General features: G+C 46.3%; 2 protein-coding genes across 3 annotated transcripts; both read left to right on the top strand.

The window, feature by feature from the left end:
• Positions 1-49: 49 nt before the first annotated feature.
• Positions 50-24,224, top strand: Hoga1 (4-hydroxy-2-oxoglutarate aldolase 1). Of its 2 annotated transcripts, XM_005335262.5 has the most exons (7): positions 55-562; positions 11,841-11,969; positions 12,123-12,250; positions 12,645-12,779; positions 13,046-13,142; positions 14,911-15,044; positions 23,223-24,224. In XM_005335262.5, exons 1-7 carry the CDS (start codon positions 346-348, stop codon positions 23,370-23,372), a joined length of 990 nt encoding a protein of 329 aa, XP_005335319.1. In that variant the 5' UTR covers positions 55-345; the 3' UTR covers positions 23,373-24,224. The 2 variants fall into 2 exon arrangements, with proteins under 2 accessions (XP_077887223.1, XP_005335319.1); XM_078031097.1 differs by lacking the exon at positions 14,911-15,044 and having other exon boundaries at positions 50-562.
• On the top strand, positions 3,978-5,498 carry C1H10orf62 (chromosome 1 C10orf62 homolog). Its single transcript, XM_021733175.2, has 2 exons — positions 3,978-4,019; positions 4,112-5,498. Exons 1-2 carry the CDS (start codon positions 3,978-3,980, stop codon positions 5,165-5,167), a joined length of 1,098 nt encoding a protein of 365 aa, XP_021588850.1. The 3' UTR covers positions 5,168-5,498.
• Positions 24,225-25,141: the final 917 nt, after the last annotated feature.

The raw sequence follows: 25,141 nt of genomic DNA, 5'->3' as shown, positions 1-25,141 counted from the left end.
CAGCTTCACTAGCCTCGAAACTGCCTGGAAACTGGCAGCGCTCCGGGCTTCAGGGCTGGGAATTATGGAGGAGGATGGGCTAGAGACGCCCTTTAGTGGGACCCAGGGCAGTCAGAGGGGCACTGTGACATTTCTCCAGCTGCTCCCCAGCAGAGATAAAAGGCTCTCTGAAACCTGAGGGTATTGCCCTTTACCCTAGGGCAAGACCCTCAGACTGTCCAGTGCCCACAAGGCAGGAGAGGCCACAAATTTTTAACTAGACCCATTAATCATTAATAGCAGGTAGAAAGGAGTCTAAACTCAGCCTTGCTCAGGGCCGTAGAACAGCTGGGCCCCAGGCCTCCTATGGAGATGCTGGGCCCCCGGGTCTGGGCCTCTGTGAAACAGGGGCTGAGCAGGGGCCTATCCAGGAATGTGAAGGGCTGGGCCTCAGGGGATGGGAGGAAGATGGACATTACAGGCATCTATCCCCCTGTGACGACCCCCTTCACTGCCACCGCAGAGGTGGACTATGGGAAGCTGGAGGAGAACCTGTACAAAATGGGCACCATCCCTTTCCGAGGTAAGCAGGCCTGTCCACTGTGGGGGTGGGGAACCAGAGACCAAGGGTGTAGATGGGTTCTGAACCTCGCCTGCTTCTGTACAGAGGCACTGAAAAGGACTGAAGTTCCTTGGTAGCTCTCAGGGCTCTTGTGGGGATTACACTGGATGACAGGTGTGAACGTCCTTGTCAACTGGGCCCCATGTGCTGATGTAAGGAAGATCATGTGGCAGCCCAGCCAGGGGGGCGTCTCCTTCTCCTCAAAGCCTGTTTGCACATTCTCTTCTGGGCAAAGCCTCCCTTGGCAAGAGTTAGTGCTCACTGTGCTATTTCCTCTGACTCATCTCCCCCTTTACATTGGTCTCCTCTTCTCTGAGATCAAGGATCAGATCATATTTGTGACATTCAACACGCCACACAGCTACAGTGGCATAAGTGGAAGTAGAACAAAATAGCAAAACCTGGCTGCCCTGCCCGTCTGCCCATCCATCACCCAGGGCAATCCCTGGACAGTACTCTCAGTAGCACTGTGTCATACATGGGAAGCTGGGGCTCAGAGACATGGTCACTGCCCAATATCACTCAGCTGATATAGCTGGGCTGGGTTTTGAATTGTCTCTAACTGCGTGGCCCATGCTCCATTTCTTTCTACTCACCCCATCACCCCTTCTAAGTCACTAGACCAGACTTTCTCAACAAGTGGCATCTGGTGGGCACCAGCTTTGGGAATGGTGTGGCACCAATCAGGCATAACTGCACATCCCTAGAATGTCCACAACTAGGGAGCCTGAGGCAGGAGGATCACAAGTTCAAGGCCTGCTGGGCACTTAGTGAGACCCTGTCTCAAAAAATAAAAAGGGGGACTGGGGTTGTGGCTCAGTGGTAGAGCACTTGCCTAGCATGTGTGAGGCACTGGGTTCGAATCTCAGCGCCACATGTTTATAAACAAGTAAATAAATAAATGTCCATCAACAACTAAAAAATATATTAAAAAATAAAAAGGGCTGGGGATGTAGCTCAGTTGTAGAGCACCCTTGGGTTTAATCCTCGGTATCAACAGAAAAGGAGTACAGAGTAACAGTTAAGACCAAGGACTCTGGTTTCCAATCACAGCTTTGCCATTGACTTACTATGGGATAATCTCTCTAAATCTCTGTTTCTGCATCTGATACAGGTGAGTGATAATACACATATCATGGCATGGTTGGGAGAAAAATCTGAGAGAATACAAGTGAAAGCATGTTGTAAACTGTAGGGTGCTAGACATGAGAATGTATCGATTTCTATAATGATGATTATTAAAATAGCAGTGTGATTGGCAAAGTTGCTTTGTGACAGTGTCCAGTGGCCCAACTGAGACTCCGTTCATTGCTAAGGGCAGAGGTGATGTGACCCTTCCCCAGGAGACAACAAGTGCTTTGTGGATGCCCACATTGAGCAGGGATACCAACTCTAGGTAAATATATGCTGAGGCTTGTTCACTGCAAGTTGGGCTGTGTCTGATTCCCTTGAAGCAAAGCAGGAAGTTCCTCAGCCTCTAACAGATGACTGTGCTTCAGCTTCAAGGTTCAAGGCTGGGAGGGTGGATTTTACATCTGGTGTCTGCCTGCCACCCAGAGAACCCACAGACTATGAGAACCCTACAGCTCTCCTCTGGACCCTCCCTTCCATCGACCCACCCATTCTCACAGCAGGAATGGGTGCCCTGGCCTCAGTGAATATGGCATATAGGCTTCTGCTCCTGTTGGATGCCCCTCAGCCCCTTTCCAGGGAGACAGAGCCTGAGGGAGAGGGAGTCCAGGGTCTGGAAGTAGAAGTCCTGGGAGGGACTCATGCTCTGGCCATTACAGAGACTTGAGAAATTGCTTAATTTCTCTAGTCCAGTTTCCTCATTTTAGAACTGGGAGCTGAGCCTTCAGGTTCTTGGTCACAGGTTTCAACATATTCTTCTACCTTGGAGCACTGGAACAGGGAACACAAAGCTGAAGTGTCTTGTCACTGCTCCCAGGACAAGACCATGTAAGCCCTAAAGTCAGTTTCCCTTGCCCTGTTCTGGAATAGACTTTGCAGTTCAATATGCAGGGGCAGAACAGGCAGCCATCACTTGTCACACTGTAAGGCGTCTTCAACAAAGGCCTCTAAAGAGAAGGTGGGAGGAGCTGGGGCTATGGCTCAGTGGTTGAGCGCTTGCCAAGCAAGTGTGAGGCACTGGGTTTGACCCTTAGCACCACATAAAAATAAGTAAATGAAGGTATTGTGTTCATCTACAATTTTAAAAAAAGATTTAAAAAGAAAGAGAGAGAAGGTGGGAACTTGTCCTGGATGTGTCATGAACATTAGTTAGAGATTCTTCTGGAAGGTCCTATTGGAAACTATGTAGCTCTTTTTTTTTTTTTTTTTTTTAGCATTGCTAATTTGTACTGAAAATATGAATACAGAGTTTTCTTTTGAAATAAATGTTATAACCAGAGACTGGAGGGAGGGGTTGTTCAGAAGAGCCATTTGACCCTGAACTCACAGTAAACAACTTTGAAGATGGACTTTGAATTGTTGTCTCCAATTAAAGTTAGTGAACAACCACAGAGCTACTCTAGCAAAACTGGGGAGATGATGTTCCCTATAAAACTTTAAGATTGTATCTTATTCCCTCCATATGTAGAGCGGACCATGGTTTCTTGTGAAAGATGAAATATTTTTATATATATCAAGACCATTACTCTGTTAAAGAAAATAGTTTGTTTAAAATGTCACAACTTTTACAAGCCCATTTTGGCATTTCTTCATTTTATAAATGTGCTAGATGCCTTTGGGTGGGGCATAGACTGTGGCCCAGTCCTGTTTATACTGTGACAAGCCATGGGAATTATTCAGGATTTGGCAGGCAATTATGGAAAAGGCATCCCACCACCCATAATGGCCCCAAGAATCTGGGTCGCAATGAAGTCTCCTCTCTGCTCTGCCTTCTCAGTCCACTGCTTGTCTCCCCCCATTTGTGACCTCACGTTATTCCAGAATGAGCCCCTTCCTGGGCCCTTTTCTGTCTGGACTCTGCCATTAGTGGGGATGGAGCTGCAATCAGGAATGGAATGTGCTGAGCTGGCAGCAGAGATGAGCCCTGCATAGAGGCAGACACCAATCTCGGTGGGCCAAAATGAATGCCAGCCTAGCCAAGGGGTTCTTTCTACCATGACCAGTCTGACCAAGCAACCTCTGCCCTCTGGGGGCCAACAGCTGGGGAGGGAGAGAAACCAAAGATTGGAAGATAAGGACTGGTAGCTAGCAGAATGGGTTACATCGGAAAAGTTGCCCTTCCACTGATGTTGAGGACAGATGCCAGGACAGGAGAAAGGACCCAGGCCTTAAACAATGCCTACCAGGCTAGACATGAGGGATGTGGTGGCCTCCCCCCACCCCACCCCCAGCTGCCTTCCTCACAATGGGGTTTATTGCTGAGGTGGCAGGAGGCATCCTAGGGAGGGTGCAGCAGGGCCTGCCTGCCAGACGCCCGTGGGGAGCCTGCTCTTTCAAGCATGAGCCATACCACCTGGGCTCCCCCACTGTTTCTCTTAGCTCAGCAGTGCTCTTAGCTCTGCTGCTGGGAGTAGGGTCCTGGAGACCTTCTTGGAGTTCATCCAGCAACCATCATGCAAGGTGGTGCTGGGAACTATCCTCTTGCTTGGAGGCGGAGGCCTTATTCTGTGGACTCAGAGAAAAAGGAGAAGGAAGACATCCACTCAGTCTCCACGAAATGAGTCACCAGAATGCCGCAAAGCGAATGACAGCTGGATCAAATCTCATTTTAGCCGCCTTTCTGACGAGAAGCTGGTCTCCACCAAATGTGTCGGTGTCAACAACAATGCCTCCCAATGCTTTGGGAGTGGGAGTGGAGAGGCCAACACCACTATTCGCATGGAGACTATTACCACCAAGCAAGGAGAGGAGGGCACAGCTATGCACAGGGAGTCCTTCACCAGCAAGCAGAAGATGTGTGGGCCTTCGGTGACCAAAGAGATCCTCAAAGAATCTGGAAAATCCTCATCCACAGATGAGGCCATATGGGCTGCCGTGGTTGCTTGTACCAAGGAGATTGATACGAAGGGGCAGCGCCTGGCTAACTCTATGCTGCAGCGAGCCACAGCTTACCAGCACTCAGGCCACCTGGAGGCCAAGGATGTCACCCCAGAGGAACTGAAGGCCCTTGAGGAGGTGGAGATTAAGCTGAAAGTGAATTTCCTCGCCCAGAGGGAAGACACCATCGCTGGGGCCAACCACCCACACACTTTCCGTGGCCACAGTCACCATGGCCACCAGGGTCGTCCTGGCCACAAAAGCCAACATGGTCATCTAGTTTACCCGAGCCACCAGGGTCATCTGGGCCACCCAAGCCATCAAGGTCTTCCAGGTCATCCAAGCCACCAGAACCATCCAGTCCTCTCAAGTCACCAAGGTCTTCTAGGTCACCCAAGCCACCAGAGCCATTCAGTTCACACAAGCCAGCAGAACCATTCATGTCACTCAAGCCAGCAGAGCCATTCAGGTCACCTAAGCCAGCAGAACCATTCAGGTCACCCAAGCCACCAGAGCCATAGCGTGCCCAGTCGCAGCCACCAAAACTGTGACTCTTGAAGGCACCTAACCATGTACCCCTTCCCCCAGCAGGGCTGGCCCACATACACAGGCCTGTTTTCCCTCCTTTTGGGAATCCTCTGGGCCCAGGGTGAGATGCTGCTGCCAAATCCCTTCTTCCTCAAGCCCCCCACAGAGATCATGAGTGGAATCTGCAGAAGAGGATGGCCTCTGATGGAGGAAGAGCTGGCAGAAGGCAAAGCACGACACACCCTGAGGTCCCTGAAGACCCACCGAGAGAAGACCCAGGAGGCAGATCCCAGGAGCAGCCAAGAGCCCCACACGATGCCAAATGCCTGGAACTGAGCCAATAAAGCCTTGTATACCCTCACTCTGAGTCCAGGGGCTCTGTGTCTGCCTGAGGTCTGGGCAGGGATGGAGGGAGAGGGCACCTTCTCCAGCAATCCTGCAATGTGTGACCTGGCCTGGGGCCTCTTTACTAGGCCTGATCTGAGACTCCATTAGCAGCCGCCCCACTTTGGGGGATGAGATACCTTCAGGGGCCTCAAACCCATCAGCCTGCTGCTGCCAGGGAAGGAGGAAACAGCCAGGTATCGGGGGAGAGGGGATGAAGAGTGGGCTTTCAGAGGAGTGTGCGCCAGCCAGGTGGGACTTACTCTGGGCTCTTGGGGCTATCTCAAGTCCGGAGAATACACACTGTAGCCCTCTCTCCCTGCCCCACCTGTTTCCGGGTGCCCATAGGGATCTGTGTTAGAAGTTCCCCACGACCTGTTGTCCACAGTCACTGAGCTGTTATAGACAGTCTCATGTCCCCGCTGCTGGGGCTGGGGCTGGCTACTGCTGTTGTTACCAGTATGACTACTGCTCTAGCAGCCTCCTATTTTTTTTTTCATTTTTTTTTTTAAGTATATGTCTTGCCCTGGGTTAAGTGTCAAGTCACAGCTCCATGAGGAGGGTATTAGGTTATTTTCATTTTACAAAGAAGGCATCTGGAATTCAGAGACATAACTTGCCTGAGATGACATGTAAGACATGTTGCTGGATTAGATCCCAGCTTTTCCTGAGACTCCAGCCCATGGTGACCCTTAATCCCTGCCCACGTTGCTTTGCAGTGCTCTTCCCATCAACCAACAAGACTGTGCCTCTCATGCTTATTCCTAACCTCTTTGGCACATGTCCTGACAGTTCCTCTGCCCACCAGAAAGCCCGGGACTCTTTCTGCCTCCTCTTCCTGGGGTGAATTCTCCCACCCATAACCAGGCAGTGGAAGGGAAGGCAACCACCTCCCCAGCGGATCTTGAGAGGCGTCAACTACAAGGCACTCACTCCATACAGCTCTGACATAGAAATTTCTTACCATTTGGGTCTGTTATGGATTTACCAGAGGTTCCCAGTCTGTGGGCCTCATCCTTCAGGGGCTCAGAATTCCTGCAAAGGATGGATAAATCCACAAATACCCTAAATGTTGTCAACTGATTTTATAGAGCACAGTTGAGACTATTTGAATTTTTTTGAACATTACCAATAAGTGACAATATACATTTTGGTTGGTATATTTAAAATATTTCATGAGAAAAATTTTAGTTGGAAAAAATGAGGTCAGTCACACTAGCAAATGTTAGAGGCTGCTACATAAACAAAAGGCAACAGAGTGATGAGGTTTGACATCTCAAAGTGATTATTTAAATGCATTCACACAGCTGAGCACAGTGATGCACACCTGTAATCCCAATAACTCGGGAGGCTGAGGAAGGAGGATCACAAATTCAAGGCCAAACTCAACAATTTAGTGAGGTCCTCAGCAACTGTCTCAAAAAAGGGGGATTCTGGGGATGTAGCTCAGTGGTAAAGCACTCTGAGTTCAATCCTCAGTATGAAATAAAATGCACATACAGAGATGGGGCGTCATGGCTCACTCCTGTAATCCCAGTGATTTGGGAGGCTGAGACAGGAAGATCCCAATTTTAAGAGCTACTTACTAAGAACCTGTCTCAAAAAAAAAAAAATCTTAATGATAGAGCACCCCTGTATACAATTCCCAGTTCCGGGAAAAAGATGCATACATGTATTGGTGAGATATCAAATTCCTTATTAAAAACTACTTATGGGCTAGGGTTATAGCTCAGTGGTATAGCACTTGCCTTGCATGCATGAGGCCCTGGGTTCAATCCTCAGCACCACATAAAAAAAATAAATAAAAATAAAGATATTGTGTCCATCTACAACTAAAAAAAATATTTTTACAAAGTTTATTATATGAAATGTCAGATTAAGATTTTGGAATCTTAACTTTAAAAAAAAGCTTCAAATTGGCAAAATTAAAAGTCATCAGTTAAAGATAGGTATGCCCACAATAATTGTCTGGTTCTGGTTCTTGTGTCATAGGTGGGTGATGTTATTGGTAGAGGCTGAGTGAGGAATGCTAAGAAATTCCCCATAATATTTTGCAACTTTTCTGTAGATCTAAAAACAGTTCAGACAATTTGAGGACATGTCAAAAAAGTTTTGTTATAGTTGTGTTACAAATAAAACATCTTCTAGGCACCAATGAATACATACTCATGGTGGGGACAGTCTTACTAGAAAAGAGACAATCAGATCACTCTAAGATACAAAGAGCAGTTGACAGTCACCAGACTCTGGCCTCAGTCAGTTGGGAGGGTGGCTGGTTTCCCAGATTAAAGCTAAATTCCACCGAAGTTCATTGGGAAATTGCTTAAGCATTTTATCAGGAATGATGTTTCTTACCTGAGAGAGATTATGAATTATATCATGCAATAAAGTTTTGCCCCCAGGCTAGGTCTGGAACAATTTTTTTTTTTTTACACACAAATTATCAATACATCTCCTCGTCAAGGCACTGTGCTGCTGTGATGGAGGAGACCGGAATGAGTGAGGCAATGTCCTTGACCTTCATGAATCCAGACAAACCAAGGGCTAGGCAAGAGCAAAATGCTGTGGAGCATAGAGTGGAGGGAGCAAAGGCTTGGTGGCTCTGCAGCACTTGAGAGGCTTTCACTGGGGTCCATGCAGAAGGGAAGGGCGTGAGCACATGGGCAGGGGCAGGGGAGGGGCAGTGCACTGGGAACCCTTGACCTGTGTGTTTGGGCTTTTTGCAGTGCAGAGCTGGAACCCAAGGCCTGCATGAAGGCCAGCACTGCACCAATGAGCCCTGTTGGTTAGGTTTTCATTATTGTTTTGGTTCTGGGGATTGAACCCAGGGGCGCTTTACTACTAGGGTACATACCCAGTCCTTTTTATCTTTAGAGTCAGGGTCTCACTAAATTGCCAAGGATGACCTCAAACTTGTGATCCTCCTGCCATAAGCCTCCCTAGTCACTGGAATTACAAGCATGTGCCACTACCTCTGGCTACTGGAAGTCAGTTTTAATGTTCTTAAGATATAGGCAAAGGGCAGGGGAAGAAGCCAGAGAAGTGACTATGAAATTTAGAGCCAGGGAGGACTTTGGAGACCATCTGGTCTAAGTTCTCATTTTATAGGAGAGACCAGATTGAGCAATTTTGCCTAGTCCTGCATGTGGGGGTGGGATGGGGTATTGAAGGGTTCTGAGGTCCTCTGCACACAGGTGTAAGCAACAAGGAAGTATGAGGCACAGCTAGTGGAGGTGCAGAGGAGAGCGGTCAAATTGGAGGGGTCCCAGGGAGACTTCCTGGAGGAGGAAGATGTTAAACCTAGAGGGCTTAACAGTGCCCAGGGGCTACTCTTTATGTGAGAAAGATTGTGATTCCCTTTTGGACACAATAGATTACCATGCTGCTTGTGTGTTCCCAGCTTCAACACCCAGTACCCTTCTCAGGCCACCCTAGCTCTCCAGAGCAGCCAGCATTATCATGGGAGCAGAAGGGGAGTAGCTTCCAAACTGAGAGGGGCTCACCTTATAGCTGATGGCAGTGGGGAGTTAAAGGGACCTTTAACTCTTCCCTTCAGCACCAGCCACCTCCTTATGGCTAACGCTCTTTCCCCTGATTCCATATGAAGTCAGCTAACACTAATGGAGCAGGTTCTATTCTAAGTACTTTACAAATAGCATTTTATTCCATCAAAATGACTCTCTGAGCAAAGGACTAATATTATCCCCACTTTTCAGTCCAGAAAACTGAGGTTTGGTTGAGTCATTTTCTGCAAATCTCATAGCTATGAGTGGGCCACACTGAAAATTGGTCTGCTTGTCTGACTTCAGAGCCTACACCCCTGACCACTCTACTGTCCTGCCTCCCAGCTTCTCTGTCACCCACTTTCCTCGCTCCCTGATCCATGGGGACGCTGGCATTTTCCTGTCTGGCCCCTCTCTACCAGGCACACCAGGCCTGCAGTTGGCATCCAGCCAGGAGGACGGGGGAGTCACCTGTTTACGGATTTCAAAGTGTTTTCTGATACATTTTCCTGTCTGAGCCTCTCAAACAGCCTGATAAGTTAGAATTGAAATGAGTTGTCATTTCATAGAAAAGGAAATAGAGGTGCCATAGACTGGCTCGCTAAACAGATCCCTCCCACTGAACCACACTGTCAAGGGTTCCTCGGATTCAGGTCTGGTTGAGATGCTCCCTTCCAGAGACAGGAGAGAGGGCCACCTGAGAACTGTGAGCAACGGGCCTGCTACTGCTTCCTGGGGTGCCAGACCCCATTGTCCTGCATTGAAGCCATGTCCACAGGGGGCCCAGGGGCCTCTGGAGTTGATCACTAAACGAAAGGTGACAGAAGTGACTGTGGCTAGAGCAGAGACCATAGCACAAGCCTGCTCTAGCCCAGGGTGACAGATGGCTTTGGCATTCCTATAAGGGAAGTGGTAAGAGCTTGATCTCTAGATCCTTAGTCAAGAGTGCTGGTCCTGTCATAGCCAGATCGGAGCCCACATCCAGGGCCAGCAGCTTTTGCACAGGGGTCCAGCCCACAGGGACAGTGCCGGGCCTTATGTAGCAAGATTCAAGGAGGCTCTTCTCTTTGGCTTCCAGCAGGACACAAAGCAATGAGTCCTCAGGAGGCGATTCAACAGAAGCTAAAAGCTATTTGCCTCGAAATGTTCCTTGCAACGCTACCAAGGCAAAGACTCAAAATAAAATTTAAAAAGCCCACTTTCGAGTGAGGGCTGTTCTGCCAACCCACGCAATAGAGTCTAATAGTGTAGTGAACAGCACGAAAAAAGTTTTGTGGTACAAAGTTGAGTCTACATCACACTGTGTCCCCTTAAGGATGACTCACAGGAACAATTTCTCTTGGTCTCAGTGCCAGGAAACTCTGTGTTTCTCCAGAGCAGCTGCTTTTATGTTTTGGGTTCTACATATCTGTTAGCTGACCATGTTTCCCTTTTAGCTTTGACTGTCGGGAAGCTCCGTCTCCCATTTATGGCTCATCTCTCACAAATGTATGGCAGGGATTTTGGATGTCAGTGCTGGTCTCAGCTTTCTTTTCATTCTTCTAATTTTCGTTCTATTTATGAATAAATCCTATTGGATCATGTGCTGTGTTTGTAACTACCTGAGTGGTTTGTTTTTTGAAATGGAATAGAGTGGAGGAGAAATAAAGGAGGAAAAGAAAAGTTACATGGGAAAACTTGGGAGGAAATAATTCTACTACTATCCTTTTCCAGTTTAGCTGAAGGGCATCAATTTAGCTGGTCTCTTATAGAAATATAATGTTGACACCTTACACCTATACCTGGTGCGTATTAGAAATCTTCGGATAATTGGTTGATAAGACAGGAAAATGCAAATGAAATATCTCAAAACAATGAGATATCACTTTTCAGCCCCCAAGTTGGCCAAAATCAGTCTGACCATACCAAGAGTTGCCATGGATGAACACTTGTAGGGACAGCTCCTGAGGATGCTGGGGTGTCCCTGATGAACCCAGGAGTGGGAAGACTCTTTTTGTCAGTCACTGTTGACCCAGGCCTCAACAAGAGAAGGAAAAACAAACTGTGGTCTGCCCATACAAGTGAACCCTCTACAGAAATTAAAATGGATGAATCACAGCCATGGGTGCTGCTGTGGACAAAGCTCAAAACATAATGGTAAATGAAAGCAGCAAACTGCAGAAGGTCATGTAAGCTTGGTTCTATTTCTACATTGTTTAAATTGCAAAAACCATATTATTGCCAGGTGTGGTGACTCACACCTGTATTCCCAGTGGCATGGGAGGCTGAGGCAGGAGGATCTAGAGTTCAAAGCCAGCCTCAGCAAAAGCAAGGTGCTAAGCAACTCTATGAAACCCTGTCTCTAAATAAATACAAAATAGGGCTGGAGACGTGGCTCAGTGGTCATGTGCCCTCGAGTTCAGCCCTGGTACCTCCCCCCAAAAAACCCTAAAATACCATATTATCTTGTTCTTGGGTCCATATGTATGCTGCCAGTATATAAAGGTATGAATGAGGACAATAAACACCTGAGTTGGGACAGAGAGACAAGGAAGAGGAAGGGGATCATGGGAGAGTTGCTGTGGGTGCTGGATATGTGTAGCCTCTATTACTGACTATTCTCTAAAACTTTTCACTAAAACCAAGAAAACTGATGGGAATGAGAATGCCACCATGCACCTAGTGAACGTCCTGCCGGTGTCAGGACAAGGACCAGAAGCAAAGGTGTGAAGAGCTATGGTGTTGGGGAGGTAGAGCCTGCTAGTGTTGAACACATGTCCTGATGGGTCTAAGAGGACAGGAAGGTGTCAGTCACTGTGATGGGGCCTCTGTTGCAGGCTTTGTGGTCCAGGGCTCCACTGGCGAGTTCCCCTTCCTGACCAGCAGAGAGCGCCTGGAGGTGGTGAGCCGCGTGCGCCAGGTCATACCCAAGGACAAGCTCCTGCTAGCGGGCTCCGGCTGCGAGTGTGAGTGTGGCTGGGCTGTGGGGTTCAGGCTCCTTGGCTCTGGGGTCAGTTTCTGTCTGACCTCTTCTGTTCTGCCTCTTCTGGGCCATGCTGAGGCCCCCTTTGCTTGGCCCAGCGTGTTGACCCAGGCCTCCTTCCTCCTCCCTCCTGCAGCCACTCAAGCCACAGTGGAGATGACTGTCAGCATGGCGCAGGTCGGGGCGGATGCTGCTATGGTGGTGACCCCTTGCTACTTCCGTGGCCGCATGAACAGCGCTGCCCTCATTCACCACTACACCAAGGTGGGCACCAGTCAGAGGCTTGAGACCAAAAGGAGGCTGGCTGAGGCAGAGGCTCCTCTTCATGTGAATAGTAGCTATGGGACATGGGTGGAATGCCACCATGTTCAAGTTGGGTGACACTGGGTGACTAGCTAACCACTCTCTGTCATTATTTCCTCCTCTCCGAAATGGGAGGAATAAAGACATCTACCTCGTGGATTGTTGAGGATGGAGACAGATCGTTGCTGTCATTGCTGCTTACAGTTGGGGCTTGCAGCACAGGTGGCTTAGTGTGAGGGGGTAGGCCTGTCCAGGTAGCCATGCAGTCACCCCAGCCAGGACCTGTGCAGGAAAAACTCCAATTCCAAGGGCCTGGGCTGGCTGCCCTCTCCCCGTTTTTCTCTGTACCCCTCAGGTTGCTGACCTCTCTCCAATCCCTGTGGTGCTGTACAGTGTCCCAGCCAACACGGGGCTGGACCTGCCTGTGGATGCAGTGGTCAAGCTTTCCCAGCACCCGAATATTGTGGGCATGAAGGACAGCGGTGGTGACGTGAGTGGCAGCGGCTCCCTGGCTGGGCACCCTCCTCTTTGTCTGGACCCTGGCATTTCAGCCACCACCTTCAGGGAAGCTCTGAGATCTGTGTTATTCCTGGGCTCCTGTTGGGCTTCTCTGTTGCATGTGCTTACTGGGGCATTGTCTGTCCTCAAAGGCATCTCTCTGAGAACTGAACTGTCATTCTGCAACATCGGCCCAGCTCATCTAGGTGGGAGGTTGAGGTCCTGGGCTCAGCTCTCACACCAGGTTTGCTATTGCAGGTGACCAGGATTGGGCTGATCGTTCACAAGACCAGCAAGCAGGATTTCCAGGTGTTGGCCGGATCGGCGGGCTTCCTGATGGCCAGCTATGCCTTGGGTAGGCCACCCGCTGCTCTAAACTGTCATGGGTGACCAATTAAGCAGGAAAACTGGGAGTAAGACTGGGTGGTTTGTCAGAAACTTGGCCACCCTGCTTGCTTGTTTGAACCTGAATGCTTGAGAGTGACTTTGTTGGGTGGAGGGGGCGGCTACGTGCAATCCCTGGGCCGAAGTTTGTACAAAGTCCCCATGCTTAGATGACAACTTTAGCTCCTTTAACCTCATCTTGCAAATAGTTCTATGAGGGCAGAGATCTTGAGGCTTCCCCTCTAGGACAGAAGTCCACTTTACTCCCTGCTTAATCCCAGGCCAGAGTGAACTGTCAGACCTGCAGGGTTGGGTCAGGGATCTTCAGCTGCTTGAGCAGATTCTTTTTTTTTTTTTTTTTTGTATAGGGATTGAACTCAGGCACTCAACCATGGAGCCACATCCCCAGCCCTATTTTTCGTATTTTATTTAGAGAGAGGGTCTCGCTGAGTGGCTTAGTGCCTTGCCATTGCTGAGGCTGACTTTGATCCTCGTGGTTCAGCCTCCCAGACTGTTGGGATTGCAGGCATATGCCACTGTGCCTGGCTGCCTGAGCAGATTCTGTCCCCGTCAAGGATACTAGGGATGTCACTTAGATAAACTACTCTTGTCTGTTTTGGATCAAAGTTCTTTGGTTCAAGTGGGGCCTCGGCCACGAAAGGAAGGGGGTATGATGGCAGCGTCTTTTCCCTTCAGCAAGAGGCCCATGGATTCAGCTTTGAGCAACTTTTCCAGTACTGCAAGGGGCAACACTGGGTCCTATTCCCTCTGATCTCTGCAGACTTTGGCTTGCTGTCTAGGTCCTGGCACATCCCCCATCTCAGAGCAGGGGAAGAAGAGGGAACCCACTTCGTCCTCCTTCCTGAGAGTGGGGTGAATGGGAAAGAGCACAAGCTCTGGAGGTGGGATTATCTGAGCTAAAATCTCAACTTTGCCATTTATGAATCAATAAGGGAAAGACACTCAACCGCTCTGGGCATGAGTTTCTACTCTATAAAGTAAAAGGAAATGAAAGCATCCCCCTTCCATTGGCTAGAGTGCCTGGTACATAGTAGGTATTCTATAAATGGCAGCTGTATTAGCTCATTCCAAATTGTCTCTACTCTTTCCTTTTGAGGGCACTGTGCTTAGTGTCATTTCTAACTAGACTCAGAATCATGCTCAGAGGCTGCAGATGTGGCAGAGCTTTCGGGGATCACAGCCAACCCATTTTCCTTGCTTAGATAAGAACAGAGGATAAGAGAGATTCTGTGACTTTCCAAGATCATGCAGCCAGCGGGAGGAAATATGTGGTCTCCTAACGCTGTACTCAGAGGTCTTTCCACTCCTCCACCCCAGCTTGAATTTACAGGGGGAAGGAGATTTCAGAAGAGCACCAGTGCCCAACCACTCCAGTCCTCCCAGGCCTGGTGAATCAGGGGGCATTGGAGGAATTCTGGAGGTGTCATGCAGCCAGGGTGACCTGGCTCTGGGAGATGGTAGCTGGATGCAAGGGAGAAACTGTCCTTGAGCTATTCCCTGCTCCTCAGACAGCTGAGCAGCTCTTGGCCTGCAGGCTTCCATTTTGAATATACAGGCAGCCTTTCTCTCTGGAAATATGTACTCTGCACTCGCAGAACATGCCTTTGACGAGGCCAACAGGAGCACAGAAATCTAGATCCTGTGTCCCCAGAATGAAGAGGTTGGGATTCTCTGTGGGAAGTGGCTGAGGCTGATGTTCTTTATCTTGCTCTGGGCAGGAGCTGTGGGGGGCGTGTGTGCACTGGCCAATGTCCTGGGGGCCCAGGTGTGCCAGCTGGAGCGACTCTGCCTCACAGGGCAATGGGAAGCTGCCCAGAAGCTGCAGCACCGTCTCATTGAACCCAACGCTGCGGTGAGCTCTCCCAGCCAGGGGCAGCAGGGGAGGGGCTCTGTATTCTCATTGAAGAGGGAGTCCAGGCTAGCATTCCCTCCACCCCTGCCCCATCCCTGCCCTTTCAGAAAGACTTTTTATTTAGAAAGTGTGGAAACTTCTTGTGCCTCCCCAGAAAATCTTGGCTGCAGACAAAGTTGAGCCCTGTTGCTTATGTATGCACTAGAATTCCTCTGGAGGCTTACACAAAAGTCCTAATTCCTTGAATATGAATTAAAACAAGTGTCCTGTGTATTACAACTCAAGCAATCCTGGGACCATACTAAGAGATACACTGCCTTAGAGAGTGGTCCGCGAGTCTTTAGGTCAGCTTTTCAGGAACCAATCTTAAAAATCTGAATGATTAGGAGTCGAAAAGAGAAGTTGGAAGGTTGATGATGTTCAGAACCCTGATTTCCCAGGAGAGTTCTGTCTTCAATAATCTATTCTGCAATCAGACTGTGTGCCCCAATTCTGTGTTGGGTGAGTCAAGGAGAAGAATGTAAGATGGACTGATTGTCAAGATCAAAGCAATTTTGAAGTTTGAGGCAAACAGAAAAGTGTGTGCCTCTCTCTATATATGCTTTTTATATATTTTTTAAATTAAACTTTTAATCTTGAGACAATACAGTTTTAAGAAATAATCCAGAAAGATCCAACTTTCCTCCAATGGTAACATCTTACAAATCTATAGAATAATTTTACAATATTGGATAAGATATACTATATTTGAAGTTGATACAGTCAACTTCAAGTTGATACCATCACCACAAGGATCCCTCCTGCTACCCTCTTACAACCATGCCTACTCAGCCCCGTTCCCACTCCTTCCTTAACTCCTGGTGACTCAAATAATGTTCACCATTTTTATAATTTTGTCAGTTCTGGAATATACTATTTGGTAGCATTCAAGACTATACTATATGGAAACATAGTATATAACTTTGGGGGATTGACTTTTTTCACTCAGCATTATTTCTTGGGAGATTCACCCAGGTTGTTGCCTATATCAATAGTAATTCTGAGTAGTATTCTATGGTATGTCTGTACCTCAGCCTGTTTAACAATTCACCCTTTGAAGGGGGTTTGAGCTGTTTCCAATCTTTGGCTATTAAAAACTGCCATGAGAGCTGGTCACAGTGGTACATACTTGTAATCCTAGCTACTCTGGAGATTGAAAGAAGAGAGCCAAGATTTTGAGGCCATCTGGGTGTGGTGTTGCATTCCTGTAATCCCAGCAGTTTGGGAGGCTGAGGCAGGAGGATCACAAGTTCAAAGCCAGCCTCAGCAATTTAGAGAGGCCCTAAACAACTTAGTGCGACCCTGTCTCAAAATAAAAAATAAAAAGGGCTGGGGATGTAGCTCAGTGGTTAGGTACCCCTGGGTTCAATCACCAATACCCGTTTCCCTGCCCCCCCCCTCGAAAAAAAGATTCTGAAGCCAACAAGGGCATCACAGTCAGACCTTGTCTCAAATAAACGAACAAACAAAAACTGCCATGAACATATGTGTACAGGTTTTTGTGTGACCGTAAATTTTTATTATTTTTCTAGGATAAACACATAGCAGTGCAATTAATGGGCCATAGATGATGGTTGCATGTTTAGTTTTTTAAGAAACGGCCAAACTATTTTCCAGAGTGGCTATGTCCTTTTACATTTGCCCTCCTGTGAAGGTCTGTGTGATCCAGAGTCTCTGGATCCTCACCAGCATTTGGTATTATGGCCATTTTTTATTTTAGTCATTCTGATAGGGGTGTAGTAACACCTTATGGTCTAAATTTGCACTTCCCTGGTAGCTAATGACATGGAACATCTTTTCATGTACTTATATCATAACCTCTTCACTCAAATACTTTTCCCCCCTCTCTGTTGATACTGGGGTTTGAAATCAGGGTCTTCCACAGGTAAGCAAGCACTCTACCGCTGAGCTGCACCTCCAGCCCTTTTGATTTTGAGACAGAGTCTTGCTAAATTGCCCAAGCTAGCCTCAAACTTTTAAATTCCTGCCTCAGCCTCTGGAGTCCTTGGGATGATGTGCCTCCCTTTGCCTGTTTTCTAACTGGATTGTTTGGGCTTTTCACTGTTGAGTTTTGCAAGTTACTTGTATTTTTTAGATACTAGTCCTTTGTTGGAGATGTGATTTGTAAACATTTTTCCCCCAGTCTGTAGTTTGTCTTTTCATTCTCCTTATAGTATTTTTTTCAAGCAAAAGTTTTAGATTTATCAGTGCTGTCTTTTATGAATCATGCTTTTGTTGTCAAATCTAAGAATTCTTTGCTTTGAACTAGAATGTGAAGTTTTTCTCCTATCACTTTTCCTAAAAGTTTTATGGTTTTACGTTTTCAAGTTTATGACCCATTTTTGAGTTCATTTTTGATTAAAATGTGAGTCTTGGGTCAAGTTTCCTTTCCTTTCCTTTTCTTTTTTGGCCTATGGATATCTATTTGCTCCCCACCATTTGTTGGAAAAGCTGTCTTTCCTCCATTGAATTGAATTGCTTTTGCACCTTTGTGGAAAATCAATGGGGCATATTTGTATGGGTCTATTTCTGGGCTCTTTATTCTTTCCATTGATCTATGGGTCTATCCCTCCACAATACCACTCAGACTTGATTGTTGTAGCCACACAAGTCTTAAAATAAATCTTACAATAGACTAATGCCTCCCACTTTGTCCCTCCCCCCCCAAATTGTTTTAGCTAGTCTAATTCCTTTGTCTTTCCATATAAATGGAATTTTGTCTATATCTACAAAAGAATCTTGTTGAGATTTTGATAGCAATTTTGTTCAACCTGAATAACAGTCTAGGGATGATTGGTACCTTCACTATGTCATCTTCTAATTCCTGAGCACGATGTGAGGCTCTATTTATTCAGATCTTCTTTGATTTATTTCTTCAGTATTTTGTAGTTTTCAGAAAAAAAGTCCTGTGCATATTTTGAGAAATGTATACTTAAGTAGTTCATATTTTTGAGTGATCAAAAATTTATTTTATTTTTAATTTTTTATTTGCTTTGGTACTGGGGATTGAACACAGGGGTACTTCCCTACTGAGCTACATCCCTAGCCCTTTTTATTTTTTATGTTGAGACTGGATCTCTGTTGCTTAAAATCTAAATTGCTGAGGCTGGCCTTGAATTTGCAATCTTCCTGCCTTATCCTCCCAATTTGCTGGGATTACAGGTGTATGTCATTGTACCCAGCTAAAATGGAATTGTACTTTTAATTTCACTACCCAAGTGGTTAATACTAGCTTTTAGAAATATAATTTTTGCAGTTCTATCTTACGTCCTGTGAATTTGCTGAACTCCTAGTTCTAGGAGATTTTGCTTTATAGATTTCTTACATAGACACTCAGATCATTTACAAATAAGGATGGTTAGTGACTTCCCTTCCGTTCTGTATGCCTTGTATTTCTTTTCTTGCCTTATTGCATTGACCAGGACTTCCTGCAGAGTGGGGACTGAGTGGTGAGAGCAGACATTCCTTTCTTGTTCCTGATCTTAAGGGAAACAAAACATTCAGTCTTGCACCATTAAGTTAAATGTCAACTCTAGGGTTTTTTAAAAATTATTATTTTTTTTCAGCTCTAGGTTTTTATAGCTCTTTTTTATCAAGTTGAGGAAGCTCCCATCTATTATAAGTTTTCTAAGACTTTTATAAAATCATGAATGGGTGTTGAAATTTTGTCAAATGATTTTCTGCACTGATTGACAGGATCATGTGACTGCTTCTTCTTTAGCTTGTTAACATGGTGGATTATATAAAGTAATTTTCAAACGTTTGGCACAGATTTGCTTCCTTGGAATGCACCTCACTTAGTCATGGTGTTTAATTCTTTTGATACATTATTGAATTTCACTTTCTAATATTTTGTTAAGGATTTTTGTGTCTGTATTCATGAGGAATATTGGTTGTTGGTCTGCAATTTCCTTTTTCCTTTTTTGTTTAGCCTTAGTTTAGCCTTTGTTTAGCCTCTGGTTTTGGTATCAGGGTAAAAATAGTTTGCTAAAATGAATTGGGAAGTGTTCCCCCCTTCTCTGTTTTCTGAAAGAGGCTGTATAGAATTGGTACTATATTCTTTAATTTGTAGAATTCTCTAGTTGAAACCATAGACACTTGTGGATTTCTTCTTTGGGAGTTAAAAAAAATTATACCTCTTTGGTTGGGGATGTAGCTGAGTTGTGCACTAGGCTTCTACAGATTTGGCTTGAAGGGTGAAGAGTCTCTTTTCTGCCCTCACACGCCCTCACCTGTGTGTCTGGTGGGCCAGGGGAAGGAGTGGCAGAGGGGAAGCACTGGGTGGTCTGCTTATCGGTGGCAGTGATCAAAGTCCTGACTCTCCTCCACTAGACCTCTTTGACACCATCCATCTTGAGTGATATCAGACTGGAAGTTCAGGCTTTGCTGGCCTGGTTGGGGTGGGGCCACAGTGTACTCTGTGATGTTTGGCTAGAATAGAGAGTAGTAGTTTCTTGCAAGTTTTCCATTTTGCTGGACTGCCCCTTTCCTGGTCTTTTGGCTGGAGACAACTGGCTTGGTTGGGACTTCTGTTGTCCATGTCCAATGGCGTTTCATGGTTGCTGCCTTCAGTTCCAAGCGTGGGCCCGCAGACTCACCACTGTGCTCTGCCTGGGGCTTGAGGTCCCTGGTTGGTCTTCCTTCTCTCAACCCTTCAGAGTCTCATGTGTGTTTTTATATAATGTCCAGGGTTTTTAGTTGTACTTATCAAAATAACAGGGACAAGTACATTTACTTCATCTTCCAGGAAGTGGAAATTCTTTTTTTTTTTCCTAAAAAAGGGGTTCCCTCTGGCCACCAGAACATTAAAGTAGTTGAAAAAATATATTGCAAAGTGGGTATATAAAAACTCACAGCATTATTTTAGGTTTAATTATTTTATATATACCCAAACACAATTTATTATAATTTTACTTTCCTGGTTTATTGAAAGAAAACTCACTAAAACTTTTTCCCCCCACATCTACTTCTATGGGGGGGGCAGACATTAAAAACAAACAAACAAAAAAATATGTACACAGGAGTTCGCATGTTTACTTTTGCCTCATGCTAAAATAGGGTAGGGCTCTATTTGAGTTCGTGTTGAAACTTTTCATGATAGATTTTTGCATTGAGTTTTTTTTTTTTTTCTGTTACTGGGGATTGGACCCATGGGTGCTTTACCAGTAAGTTACACCTACAGCCCTTTTTATTTTTTCTTTTGAGAAAGGGTCCTGATGAGTTGCAGAAGCCCCAGACTTCTTCTTCTTCTTTTTATTTTTATGGTACCAGGTATGGAACTCATCAGCACTTGACCACTGAGCTGCATCCTCATCCCTATTTTGTATTTTATTTAGAGACAGGGTCTCACTGAGTTGCTTTTTGCTGAAGCAGGCTTTGAACTCACACCTCAGCCTCCAGAGCTGCTGGGATTTACAGGCATGTGACACTGTGCCTAGCGGAGGTCTCAAACTTGAGATCCTCCTGCCTCAGTCTCTTGAATCACTGGGATTACTGGTGTGCACCACTGCTCCTGGCTTGGTTTTGATTTTTTAAAAAATATTGTGTTGGGCCAGGCATGGAGATGTACACCTGTAATCCCAGTGTCTCCTGAGGCTGAGGTGGGGTGATGTCAAGTTCAAGTCCAGCCTCAGCAACTTAGTAAGACTGTGACTCAAAAAAAGAAAAAAAGAGTTGGGATGTGGCTCAGTAGCAAAGTGCCTCTGGGTTCAATCCCCAGTGCCAGGAAAAATAAATTGTGTAGCTCTGTAATGAAGCACATTTCTAGCATGTTCAAGGTCCTGGGTTTGAGGGTTCGATCTCCAGTGCCACCACCAAAAAAAAAAAAAATTAGATCACAATATTCTTAATCTTGATTATTGAGTTTTGTTTTGTGTTTTTTGTTTGTTTTGTTTTGTTTTGTTTTTCTGCTTTTCCTTAAGTTGGGCATGGAAGGCACACAGTAGTCCTAGGCTGTGTGTTACAGGCACTTTCAATGGTGCTTTGTTTGGTAAAATGGAGGACAGGTTCCAGACCTTCCTCAGCTTGTATCCTTACCTCAAAAGAGCAGATTAACTCAGCTTTAGAGAAAGGACGCCTGAGAAGGAAAGCATGAGTCTTCCTGTATGGGAAGCTTCCCTGGGGTCAGCCATTCTAAAACCACAGAAATGAGTGCCTTTCAGCTAAGCCCATGGGGCACAGGCTGCCCTGAACATAATGGACACTCCACTGGGGGGGGGGGCTCAGCTTTTCCCACTCCAAACTATCTATGAAAGAGAAGGTTCCAGAACCTGCATTCCCTAGGACAGAAAAAGGAGGTGATGCTTCCTGGGACTCTGGGGACTGATCTAATATTAGTGGTGATTTTCTCATCTGGTCCTTGTGACATCTCTATGGGTAGGTGTAGTTATCGACTTGTTTTACAGACAAGCAGCTCGGGTTCCCCCTTGGGAAGATAGGAGGTCCAGCTGCCAACCCAACTCTCTGCATGCAGTCCACTTACCCCATCTTGCTTTATCCTCATGCTGTATGCTCTCCTGTGCCAGCTCTGGGCACACACTCAGGAATGCCTGGAACACCTTGCCACTGCCTGGGCTGTAGGCTCAGACACCCCAAGAGCAGCCTGATGTCACTCTATTGCCCTGCCCTGATCGAATGCAATGTTCTTCCTCTACCTCCCCACCCCCAGCCCTCCTCCTGCCCATGGCTATATTTAGGACTTTCTGTGGTCTTTAGCACCAAACAGCTGGCCCTTTTCTGGGCCTGAAGAGGGTATGCCAGCATTCCAGAAAAACATGGTAGAAACAGAATTTTTCCCAGGTACCACTTAGTTTCATCTCTTCCCCTGGTTTTTTTTCCAACTAGAGAAGTTTTGGGTAAAAGACCAGACTGTTAGAACATCATGGGTAGGACTAGGCCTTGCAGGAGAGTGACTTACTATTCATCCCAAGAAAAAACCTGGGCTTGCTAAAGCCTACTGGTCTCTAGTGGTAAATAGTTACTTCTACCCCAAACAACCTCACTATTCTTACCCTTCATAAAGCCCATACTTCTAAGATGTTGCCTTCCCTCCAAATAAAAGCTATTTCTTCCTTCCATCCTTCTTTCCTTCCTTCTTATACTATGGATTGAACCCAGGGCCACAATACCACTAGTCACACACTCGTACTCAGCTCCTTTAATTTTTATTTTATTATTTTATTTTACTAGGAGTTGAAACCAGGGGCACTTTACTACTGAGCTACATCCCCAGCCCTATTTACAACTTTTTTTTTTTTTTTTTTTTTTTGAGACCAGGTCTCACTAAGTTTCTTAGGGCCTCAATAATTTGCTGAGGTTGGCCTTGAACTTTTGATTCTCCTGCCTCAGCCTCCTGAGTTGCTGGGATTTCAGGCATGCACCCTTGCACCCGGCCTCATCTAACACTTTTGATCATATGAAGTAACATGTTGCTATATCAAAAGCAAAGAAACTTGATGCTTCATTTATTCTGTAAAATTTCATGCATCATTTTAAATTAGGGCAAAAGTGTTAGGTCCCCTACTATAACAGATAAGCCTTTAGAGATCATGTTGTCTAGCCCCTTCATTTTTTGGACAAGAGAATTTGCTCAGATAATAAAATAACATAGAGTTTTACAACAAAACTTCTTTGAACAATGATGGATTGTTATTCCTGTGAAGGCATTTAAACAGGGCCCTGGAGGAGCTATGGGTGGATGCAGACCCTGATGCCAGGGGTAAGGGTCTGGTTATGCCTGAAGTTTCCTCCTAATTCCCAGGCCTGATGTGACCAGATCAGGCTCTGGGAACTGGGATGCAGACTGGTGATGCACTAGTGCCTAGTCTTTACTGCCTTCTCCCATTCCAGCTTAAAGGCTAGATGCCACTCTCCTTCATATTGGGATGGATTTTTTCTCCTAAAACCAAAAGAAGCATTTTCCTTGCTCAATCCAAGGTTTTTGCACTTTTCCATTACAGACCTGCTTTCTGGTCTCTAAATCTGGATTCCCAATCTATCCTGGGTGCCACACATTTGGTAGTTTCTTTACAGGGGAAGGAGAGTGGGAACCCCAACTGTCTGAAAGTGATAGGTCTCTGGGTACTGGGTAGGTGTTTGCACGGCATTCCACAGTCTCTTCTAACAGACCCTGCTTCTCAGGTGACCCGGCGCTTTGGAATCCCAGGGCTGAAGAAAACCATGGACTGGTTTGGCTACTATGGAGGACCCTGTCGTGCCCCCTTGCAGGAGCTGAGCCCTGTGGAGGAGGAGGCTCTGCGCCTGGATTTCAGCAGCAATGGCTGGCTCTGAGGGCAAGCAGAGTACGCTGAGGCCTGCGTCATCTCAGTCTCCTGCCTGGTCCCATAGCCTTAAGAGGAGCAGCAAGCATCAGGGGGGAGAGGCTTCTCTTCCACTTTCTCCTCCAGGTGGCTTGTACTGGGCACCTCCATGCAATCTCCTTTTCTCAGAGTCTGTGAGAAAAGTCTGTCTAGAGACTTTCAGACTAGGAAGGAGCAGTCTTGATCTTTTTACTGTGGATGCTTTCCTCTGTCCTAAGTCTCATAAACTAGGGAGCCCATGGGAAGGGCAGGGGGGCAACTGGACAGTATGGACAACTACTTAAATTGGAGTCTACGAACCTGAGTCTAGCACAATATGGCTGGAAGTCAGGGCTATGCCTAAGCACCCAAGTTCTGATTCCTTCCAGAGGAAGTACCCGGTTAGAAAACCTGAACAGGAAGGTGTCGCTGGTCTTTGAAAGGCTCCCAAGCTGCATTCTAGCCACAAAGCCCTTTCCTAAATCTATTTTCATTCATTTCATATTCTTGTCTCTAGTTTTGATTTCCATCACTGAGTGCCCAGTGGCTTGTCAGACTGGTAAACAATGACACCTGGTGGACAAACAAGGGTCTGCGTTCATTCTAGAAAACATTCTGACCAGCCCAGTTCTGAAACACTAGGGAAAGGGACTTGCCCTGAGACAGGGCTATCCTCTTGTCTATAGGCATCATACTTTTTTCGGGGGTTGGGGGCAGTACCGGGGACTAAACCCAGGGCAAGTGTGCTACCACTGAGCTCCATCCTCATCCCCAACACCCTACTTTTATTATTAAAAATAATCACTTTATTACTATAATAATAAAGTTTAACAAGTAAAACCAATGTGGCTGTGTACTAGGTTTCCTGGTCAGATGTCAAGAACCTTCCTGGAGGAACTGAATCCTTAACTGTCTGCCTTTCACATTACTGAGCGAAGAGCCATTAGATCTGTGGTGGCCTAGGAACTCTTCATGATTTCAAATGGGAGACTATAAGAGTTGAAAGGGTGCAAGTAAAATATTTAGAAACACAAAATCATAGAGGGTGCTTTCTTCAAAATGTTTAACACTTTTCAGTGGTTATATATGGAAAACCAAGTACTTTTTAAAAATTACTGACAATAACCTTCAACTGAAACTGGCCATCTGATGTCATTCAAGCTTGAAGCTTTGGCTGCTGGGTTTCTCACAGGCACCTTCTAGAGAAGTTGGGCTCAGAGAATTGGGTTTAGGGTTGAAGGAAAAATGTGAGGGCTAGGGAGGAAGGCTGGTGGACGGGACCTCTATTGCTTCAATATGCCTGGGTTTAAATGCCCAGTCCTTACTGCTCCTAGTGTCCATGGGACCTTGTGGAAGCCACCTACCTTCCCTGAGCATCTGTAATACAGGATAATAATCATACCTTCCTCCCAAGACTGAGTAACAGCAGGTATGTAAAGGGGTAACTTTGTCGTGTTCCCGGTGACTTAAACACTCAGGGGTCACTCCAGGGGACTGGGCTGTACCAAATAACCACACAAGAGACAGAAATACCTTTTTCTTTGAGGGTGCTGTGATGACTCCTCTGACCTTAGGGGTCTGCAGAGAGAGAAAGCTGACCCCTTTTATTGAGGAGAAGCCATTCAAATGAGGCAAGGGGTCAGGTTTCAAGGGGCTGAGTCTAGCTTCATGATGTCTGCTGTCAGCAGGTTGACTGACATCTAGTAGGCCTCACCCAAGGGCAGAGTAAGAGAGGGGACACAAAGGGTGTTTCCATGGAAC

This window comes from Ictidomys tridecemlineatus, chromosome 1 (genome assembly GCF_052094955.1).
Source record: "Ictidomys tridecemlineatus isolate mIctTri1 chromosome 1, mIctTri1.hap1, whole genome shotgun sequence".
Lineage (NCBI taxonomy): Eukaryota > Metazoa > Chordata > Mammalia > Rodentia > Sciuridae > Ictidomys > Ictidomys tridecemlineatus.
Note: the sequence above shows the minus strand (reverse complement) of the source record. Positions and strands in the feature narration are given on the sequence as shown.

Bases quoted from the DNA above. Each gene is read 5' to 3' on its own strand.
- Hoga1 (XM_005335262.5), top strand. From the start codon at position 346: ATGGAGATGCTGGGCCCCCGGGTCTGGGCCTCTGTGAAACAGGGGCTG. The intron at 12,251-12,644 runs GTGGGCACCAGT...TGTACCCCTCAG, and splicing joins TCATTCACCACTACACCAAG to GTTGCTGACCTCTCTCCAAT. The intron at 12,780-13,045 runs GTGAGTGGCAGC...TTGCTATTGCAG, and splicing joins TGAAGGACAGCGGTGGTGAC to GTGACCAGGATTGGGCTGAT.
- C1H10orf62 (XM_021733175.2), top strand. From the start codon at position 3,978: ATGGGGTTTATTGCTGAGGTGGCAGGAGGCATCCTAGGGAGG. The intron at 4,020-4,111 runs GTGCAGCAGGGC...TGTTTCTCTTAG, and splicing joins CAGGAGGCATCCTAGGGAGG to CTCAGCAGTGCTCTTAGCTC.